Here is an 8,798-nt window from a genome sequence, read left to right on the forward strand (position 1 = left end):
AATTTAGTTTGAGCGTATTCGTCAGTTCAGCGTGTTCTTCAGATAGAAGAACACCTTCCGCCAAAATTCATCAAAAGAAAAACAACAAGGATGTTAATTTTTGCTAAACATGCACGCCTAGTCAAATAATAACAGTCAAATAAACCTTTCACCTCACGTTGCAGTTGAAAGAAAATGGACAGTACCTTTCTTTTCTGATGAATGACACTTCGTCAAGCCTGTTCAAGTCCAAATGATGATGGTTCAAGTGAATATTTTACAACCGACAACACAACAAGCTTAAACCAAAAGGAAATTGATTTTTATACGGTATTACAATCTCCACAAATACAAGAAGTGTTTACACAATTTCATAGAAATGTAATATCAATCGAAACTTGTTGTTTGTTTCGACCCTACTTTCGTAAATGTAGTAATTCGTTGCATACAAATATTGTAATGTTCTTCGAACTTCCAAATTTTCAACCTTCGCACATTGGCGGCGGACTTTACAACAAGTCATTCCATACGAAAGATATTGCTCAAAAATGAAAAAGATTGTTTGTTTGCTAAGTTTAATATCCTGGACAAAGAGAATGACCGATATACCGGATTAACAAACGAATGCCGGTCTGTTTTGTGAACGACAGTTAAGAAGGAAGCCATTTTGCTAACATTTCACAAACAAGAAACAGAATTTTCACGAAGAATTCAGCCACAACATATAATAAAACAATAAATATTCTTACCAAACGTTACAAAGCGACGTACGTGTTATGTTGTTCGATTTAAATCAGCCAAACACCAAGAAATGCGTTTATTTCAACCAAAAGAACGCAGTCTGTCCTTCCTACATTGACTTGGCGCTTCTTCTTCAAAGTGATGCACGCCGGGGTAATCGTGAATTCTGATCGACCAATAGAAATTGCCGAAAATAGTTTATAATTACTCATAATAAGTATTAATAATTGTAAATACTTATTAATGTATTATATGGTATTATGATCATGTATATAATGAATGACAAAGTTGATATGTTGCAATGAATTTCAATTTCAAAATTAAATCATTGTAGCAAAAAATATTAATTACAGACAGAAATGACGTCTTCGCCAGACAACATAATGTAGCAGTTGTCAATGTCTGATACATTTGTTTACACATAAATGGTGAAATTTTATAAATCACAATTAACTCCATTCATTGTTTTTCCATTTTTTGAAAGCAAAAATATTTGCATAGTTGGAATAAAAATTACCGAAATTTTTTAAGAAATGATAAACAACAAAGTATTGGAACGCGTATTTTAAAATGAACGATGGCATTCTTTCTTCAACAATTCCACTAAAGGTGCTTAAAAACAAAGTTTAGCAAATGCAAATGAGAAGAAATCAAAGGAAAAAAGTGAAATTCTAGAAAAACTTTAGATAGCTAGTATACAAATATTGTTGAATTAAACCAATTTTTACAGTAAAAGCTAAAAATCTGTCCATAAGTTTCAACAAATATTACTAATACCTAAAAGTGAGAATAGCAAATGAAAATGAAAGTGGTTGAATTTCTTCTTCTTCAACTGTTGGTTTTACGTTTCATTTATCAGTATGTATTATGATTCAAATTGGAATTGCTTTGAAATACAACTCATTTCAACAAGACTATCATGGTTTCGTCGTTAACTTTCTTCCGAGTGATGCCATGTTCTAGATCGAAGTTTCGCCGGAGAAAAGCATAAATGACGTCACCAAGAAGAAATATCTAAAGAACGCATGGGTCAAGAGAACGCATGAGTTTTATCTATACGATGAATCACACATTTGAAAATATTTTAATTGTCTTGGCTTCGTTTTAGTCATTTTTGCCATAAGGTTTTTCCTTGAATTTCAACGACTTTCTTCTGAAGTCAATACACACAAACAACCAACTCACAGCATAAATTTACCTGTGCAGAAGAGTAGGCCAATGTTACAGCATAAAAAAAATTGGCGTTTGCACTGCCGGCATAAATCCACAAATGCCAGAAAATTGGTGCCAATATCGACGAGAAGAGAAACATACACCCCACAAAAAATATGTTTTTCATATCTGTAAAAATGTTATAAAAAGAAACCATTAAGCAAACATGGATAAAGATGACTCCAAGAGACTAACACGACGAAAAGTTGAGTACATACATGGATAAAGATGTCTCTAAGAGACTAACACAACGAAAAGTTGAGTACTTACATGGATAAAGATGACTCCAAAAGACTAACACCACGAAAAGTTGAGTACTTACATGGATAAAGATGACTCCATGAGACAAACAACGCAAAAGGAATGGAGAAATCCCCCAAAGCTGGATAAGACTTGAAAATCGCAATAACCGATGACAATGTATAGAATAAAAACACGGGATCGTTTCTGTCGAAATAAGAAATGTTGGATATAAGTTAAATGAAAAAGCAAACTTTTTTTATTGCAAGAGCACTTCAGCCACAGAAACTATCGCTGAAAAATCAGATAGCTGTATTACCTTAGTAATGACGTAAGAGGAATGACGTAGAAGAAAGCGTTCAGTTGAAAGACCAACACGAAAAATTCTCGAAAGTGATCAAACATTTCCAAAAAGAGATACCAGAAGAGACCCATATTTGGTGTAAGGTCAGGAACTCGTAAACTAACAACGACGAATGAAAAAAGATCATTCGAATAATCAGTAAGTTGAAGGATGTTCATAGCCATATATTGTGTTGTTTCGCAGCATAAACTTGACTGAAGTAATCAGGAAGACGTTACATCAACTACCCTAACTTAGTGCTGATCCTAATGCTAAAAGTGGCCGAATAAGGCTGGCCCCCAATACAATATTGCTAGCATCTCTATTCGACACAGCTCACAGCATTCCGTTAATTAAATTCCCATGATCCAACCAATCAATAGTCATTAACACTTACGTAAAGCCATAAGAGGCGTCTAGAAATTGCCACGATCCAATAACAACACGAGAGAGTGCAAGATAAACACCCATCCAAAACGAGAAAAATGTAAGTGAGGAAATAACAGCACGGACCAAGGAAACATGGTACTTTGATTCATCCATTTTCTAAATTATCGAAAAATCGATATTTCACCCAATTTTATAGGAGAAGAAAACCGAATGCTGAGAAATACGTGTATATCTCAGAAAGCCTCCGATTGCAGTATATGTTAACATCACACGCCCTGTCTACCGTCAATTTATTTAAGCACGCATATTTTTATCGCAAAAATTGACTTTTTATGTTCTCGGGTGAGACCTGAGATGGTTTAGTCATGGAAGCGACTAAAATAAAGACAACTTGAATGGTGCTCGACTTGATTTACAAATACAAGCAGTTCTTCCTTTTTCAAGCAGTTCTTCCTTTTACACAGCCCCCGTTCCCTTTCCCCGCAAAGGCTAATTAAACATTCTTTTTAAAGTAATATTAAAAATGAAGTAACAACTTTAGATGATCTTTGAGAGAACCATTTCACCCTACCTTCTTCGTCAAAATAATTGTGAGCGGTACAACAAGCATTATACAGTAAAGAGACTTGTACGAAGCCAAAGCGACAAAACACATTGCAAGGGATGTCGATCCTATTTTCAGAAAATGTACAATATACTCTATTAGTATGTTCATTTGAAATAGAATCAAGTGAAATATCTTCATTTCCTGAAAATTTTGAGGTCAAATTCACGAAATTAACAAGCAGTCATTTCAATTATGATACTATTTCGGTCAACCAAGCAAATCACGATGGTCCTTTCCAATTTAAAACCATCATTAATTTTCAATGAAAACGACGGATCAAATAACTCACCCAAAAACGCAAAATACATAGAAAATGTCAACGATAGATTTGTGATGAGACCGGTAGACTGAGCAACGCAACTTGCGATCGTAAATGGATTCAATAAGTAGCTAAAATAACGAGAAAACATATTTATCTATAAAAAGAGGCACTGCGCATGCGCCAGTCATATGCTAATAACACTCCAATGACCTCCCACAAGTATAGAAAGGATTTCCCGTTATAAATACTGAGTGGATTTCATTTATCGGTAGCTTTGCGCAGTGGCAGGATCATAGCCGATGAGGTTCATCCGAGGCGTGATTATTGCTGATTGAAAACTTATACCAATACCCCGCTGGACGGCCTGAAATATGGCCGGCTATGCAATTTTTCATGGTCCTTCATTGGACCGACATTAAAAAATTGTAATTAAAAACATTGAACGGATTCTATACCCAAGCTAAATATTACGACATAACAAATCAGAAATTAGTTTTAAAATATGTGTTTGAATAATTTTACAAATTTTGACGTTAAATATCAAAAATTTGCTTTAAAACACGTGTTTGATCAGTTCAAAAAGTGAAGAAAAAAGCGGTTCCATTTCCTACGTTAAAACCAAATCCCCCTTTAGCCATGAGTGAAAAATCTATGACTCATACGTCAAAAGCAAAAGTATTTTCTTCCCAATTAATCTCACCTTGCACATACTAATACAGGGAGGTTTTCTAGATGATCCAATGTAATTAATATGGGAGCGACATTTTGGGAGTAATGCTTGAGATCACGTTTCTGGCGAGAAAGCTAAAAGAAAAAAAAACACAAAAAATCTTGTTTCAGAAAAACATGTTTGAGACATCCTTATTGTTAAGTGGAGGAAAGTTTTGAGTGAACTAAAAGTAAAAAATATGTTAACAACAGACTTTCTAACATTAATTCATGAGAAGAGTTAAAATAATTTTTACCAAATTTCTGCAATGACATTTGGCAGCTAAATACAGAAGAAAGCCAGTCAAAATATCAAACATCTGCAATAAAGAATGAACAAAAAGTGGACTGTAATCTTGATGTTGTGAAACAGCTGCTACACTAAATGTTAGTTCATAAATCAACATACCATGAATACAATATACAAGGGAATACCATTGCTTTTGTTTCGAAGAAGATAAAAAAGCAACAACACCAGAGGAGGCTAAAATCAATAGAATTAACATTGAAGAAAACCTTTAGAATCGAGGCCAGTATGGTAATGAGTGAATGGGGATGTAGATTAATATTTGACAATGCCATAGTACGTTCTCTTCTCAGTTTAATCACAGATATAGTTTGAGGCCTGATATATTTTGACACATGCAGAATAGAACTCTGAAATTGATCATGTAAACCATTTTTGGATACACGATAAACCTATTCCATCATGTTCATTATTTAAGAAGAAAAACTTTCACAAATATATACCTCGTGAACTGAATCACCAGCGTATGGTGATAAACCATGATCCAATAAAGACAGACCTTCCAAAACTGTTAACATATTACATATACATTCTCTGATGATGGCTTTGGAATTAACATATTACAATATAGATATTTGATAAATATGAATGTTCAGTCTAGTTCAATTGGTAACCTGCGGACAGACATAATATTAGAAACAGGATTTGTTACTCCTAAACCAATTGACTTATTTAGTTATATGTAGGAGACTGGAAACTGGGTAAGGAGCTGCTATAAAGTGTTATCAGGTTCTCATATAAACAAATCACTTTTTTTCTTTTACCTCTTTTCCACGACGTCAAAGGAGTCGTGAACTCTATCCTATCATATATCGAGTCATGCACATTGAATAAAAATAACAAGCATCTCACAACCACGGCGGTTATTATCAGGAAAACTAGGTTCCTTTTCACCATTTTGACGTTGAAACCACTGGTTAAAACTTTTTAAATACCCTTTCGCGGGCTTTTATGCCACATCTTCATCAAATTTCATTTTTGCGGAAGCACCAATAGGCAATGGCAATCGCAAAGAAGAAACAAAAATACTTCTGTATTTGATGAACAGTTATTTTAATGCTTTATAAATGGCTTTGCTACGAGATGCTGCTCGTGAAGCGTCTCAAAGTCTTCCTTCCATCGGGCTTATTGGTACAGGATACGAGATTCGATGCGTTGTACCCGTGCTTCGTTCTCTTGGCTTTACTATTGCGGCTGCATGGGGGAATAATGCAGTCAAAGTGAAAAGTATGGCAGAATGTTTGAATATTCCTTTCTACACAACAAAAATCGACGACCTTCTCGTGCGAAACGAAGTAGATCTTGTTTGCGTGTTTTGCCCGCTTCATCAGAGGGCGGATGCCACAGTTAAGGCTTTGTTGATTGGCAAAATGTCTTGTGTGAAGGACCTGCTGGCTTGGACAGGTATGATGCCCAAAGGATGGTGGATGCATCGCAATATTATCCCAAACTTTTGTCCCTAATAGCTTACAACCTTAGGTACTTACCAGCATTTGTAAAAATGCGAGAGTTGATTTCAGAAGGATATTGTGGTGAACTTGCCATATTTGACTGTCGATTGGAGATGGGGTCGTTGCTTGGCGACAATTACAACTGGTTATGTGACCATGTCACAGGAGGTGGTGTCCTGAATATACGAGGCAGCCACTTCATTGATCTGTCTCAATATCTCACTGGTCAAAAGGCAGTCGAGGTTCACGGTGTTTTGAAAACTTTCAACAAACACACGGAGAAGATAAATGGTTTCCGACACATAACCAGCGATGATTTCACTTGCTTTCAAATGAAATTGGAAAAAGGTTGTTTTGCGAATGTTTCACTGAATACCTTGATGCCCGGAAAATTCCAACAAGAAGTGACAGTAGCTGGTACTAAAGGTCGACTTGTTGTACGAAATGGTGATCTGTATGGCATGAGTATGGACCAATCATCTGAGGAGAAACTGCTGTACAAAGAAACTGGACGTGCGCATGCACTTCCTAATATTGAAAATCCACCTGCTGACATCGATATGTTAGCATTTGAGGCATGGCTTCAAGATGTAAAAAAATCATTCCTATGTTTCCAGGACCATCGAAGTTCTAACCTTGATGTTGTAGCAAAAGCAGCTAAATTTGATGATGGTATGTATGCCATTGTTCTTATCAACCCAGTGCTACCACTCGTAGGGGAAATCCCCTATAGTAGGGGGATTTAGTGGTTTTTAGGGGGTAGGGAAAACTGTAATATGTAGGGGGATTGTAGGGAGAAAAGAAAATTGTTTGAAAATGAGCCTCATTTTTGCCCAAAATACTCTTCTTCCTGTGTTCTCACCTTTGTTGTCTAGATGTTCTTCGTTTTCAATTAATCTTTGTTTGTATGAATTTTTTAAAAACAGACTAGAAAATTCAATGGTCTGACCAGACGTAGGTATATAATGGGGAGATTTGTTGCTGTGTAGAGGAAAAGTAGGGGGCAAATAAGGAAAATCATAGTAGTGGAAGTAGGGGGAAAATAAAGTTTTGGTAGGTGAAATGTGCATGCACAGAGTGGCAGCACTGTATTAACCCTTTAATTTGAACATTAATTTATTTCAAATAGATGAGATTCACCAGCATCATGTAATGATTAATCATCAAGGGATTTGGCAGGGAAATTTCTTTTGAAATCATTTGAATATTTCTCAGCTTTTTGCCTTTTTTCGTAGGTTTCTATGTCAGAGCTGTTTTGGATGCTATCATCCAATCAAACAACACGCAGGAATGGGTGAAAGTGGTCCTGGAGCGGCCAAATGTTAACAAGCAAAAACAATTTTAGAGCAATGGGGTAAAGAAACATGCCAGCACAGGGCAATTGGATATTTTTAGTTATTTAAATATACTTGCACAAATGTACATGTTGTAAAAAGCATTCATTATCTACGATGACATTAAATTATCATGTTTATTCCAATATTTGTTAGTAAATTAAATATATTTCATTTTGGTGGATGAAGTTTAGCAGGAGTTGCTAGGCTAGGCAAATGTCACGGCGTTCACATGCAGCAAAACAGTTTTCCTTGAAACTCACAGTAAAATTTTCTTATGTTAGATCCCCCCTCAAACCTCCACAAAGATATCTGCCCTTGCTGCAGAGTAAAAGTAAAAATAATGCCATCAATCTCCAACCAAAATAACTTCGATCTCCTTTCTAACTCTCTCCAGTAAGCATTAGTGCCAGTTCTCTTTTCTCACTTTCACCAACAAGCATTAGTGCCAGTTCTCCTTTCTCACTCTCACCACTCACGACATCTCAAGCATTGTAATTGACCATTTAGTAAATGTTTAAAGAAATGACTCCAAGCTCAAATCTTCCAAACTATTCATCAATTGTCATTGTTCACCTTTTGAGCTTCCCACAGAACTTCTCTTAAACCAAATCAAAAGCTGATAATTTCTTTTATAGCCAATCTCTTTAAAATACTTTAGTCAGTACGTTTTCATTGACGTTACTAACAAGAACTTTCCGAAATCCCTCTCCCATGCAGAAAAAATCATTACTTCCACAGCTAGGCATCCTCACTCGACAAAAATTAATCAGATAAATTTTTTCGAATTAAAATAGCATATCAAATCGCAATCAGTAACTTTTTCTTAAGAAGAAGTAATCTTTTTCTTTTAGAGATCGCCATTGTTTCTAATCCGTCAAGAATGCCGCTTGCTTATTGGCCAAAAATGTTTTGGCTTTGCAAACATGCTTGAAATTTTTCGTCGTGACTGGCATGCATTTCGTGCACGAATTTTCGTTTAATTTCGTTTTCGTTTTCGTCAATATAGACGATAGTGTGGCCCAGGCTCAATACTCCTAACTAGGAGTCGCAAATTAGATCGCAAGAATCTAAATGCCACGCGTCAGCGCTTTTGGTTGAATATTACAGAGAATGCATCATTTGTCTAAGAATATCTTGCATTTTGCATATTAATTTATTTCAGTCAATGGAAAATTACTTTAAATACGGTATTTCACGAAAAAATCCCGCACAACATACTAC

The 8,798-nt window shown here is 35.6% G+C and overlaps 2 protein-coding genes, 1 long non-coding RNA gene and 1 other non-coding gene across 4 annotated transcripts; 2 read left to right on the forward strand and 2 right to left on the reverse strand.

Moving 5' to 3' along the window:
• Positions 1–1,370: 1,370 nt before the first annotated feature.
• LOC124437596 (phosphatidylinositol glycan anchor biosynthesis class U protein-like) lies at positions 1,371–5,730 on the reverse strand. Its single transcript, XM_046987560.1, has 12 exons — positions 5,554–5,730; positions 5,233–5,297; positions 4,892–4,966; positions 4,740–4,802; positions 4,475–4,578; positions 3,802–3,902; positions 3,477–3,577; positions 2,913–3,061; positions 2,492–2,635; positions 2,255–2,379; positions 1,919–2,061; positions 1,371–1,734 (listed from the first exon to the last, which is right to left on the reverse strand). The coding sequence occupies exons 1-12, from the start codon at positions 5,684–5,686 to the stop codon at positions 1,621–1,623; spliced, it is 1,317 nt and encodes a 438-aa protein (XP_046843516.1). The 5' UTR covers positions 5,687–5,730; the 3' UTR covers positions 1,371–1,620.
• On the forward strand, positions 4,045–4,183 carry LOC124437728. Its single transcript, XR_006945833.1, has one exon. It is a non-coding gene; the product is annotated as a U4 spliceosomal RNA (small nuclear RNA).
• Positions 5,731–5,791: 61 nt separating the features above from the next.
• Positions 5,792–7,722, forward strand: LOC124437337 (glucose-fructose oxidoreductase domain-containing protein 2-like). The gene is given in 3 exon segments (XM_046987314.1): positions 5,792–6,157; positions 6,160–6,912; positions 7,476–7,722. Coding segments are annotated over 3 exon segments (1,164 nt in total). The 5' UTR covers positions 5,792–5,856; the 3' UTR covers positions 7,586–7,722.
• On the reverse strand, positions 7,661–8,378 carry LOC124437338. The gene is made up of 2 exons (XR_006945657.1): positions 8,151–8,378; positions 7,661–8,058 (listed from the first exon to the last, which is right to left on the reverse strand). It is a non-coding gene; the product is annotated as an uncharacterized LOC124437338 (long non-coding RNA).
• Between the last annotated feature and the right edge of the window lie 420 nt (positions 8,379–8,798).

Source organism: Xenia sp. Carnegie-2017, unplaced genomic scaffold (genome assembly GCF_021976095.1).
Source record: "Xenia sp. Carnegie-2017 unplaced genomic scaffold, XeniaSp_v1 HiC_scaffold_16, whole genome shotgun sequence".
NCBI lineage: Eukaryota > Metazoa > Cnidaria > Anthozoa > Malacalcyonacea > Xeniidae > Xenia > Xenia sp. Carnegie-2017.

Bases quoted from the DNA above. Each gene is read 5' to 3' on its own strand.
- LOC124437596 (XM_046987560.1), bottom strand. From the start codon at position 5,686: ATGGTGAAAAGGAACCTAGTTTTCCTGATAATAACCGCCGTGGTTGTG. The intron at 2,380-2,491 runs GTAATACAGCTA...TTATTTCGACAG, and splicing joins CCTCTTACGTCATTACTAAG to AAACGATCCCGTGTTTTTAT. The intron at 2,062-2,254 runs GTAAGTACTCAA...ACATTTTTACAG, and splicing joins ATGGAGTCATCTTTATCCAT to ATATGAAAAACATATTTTTT.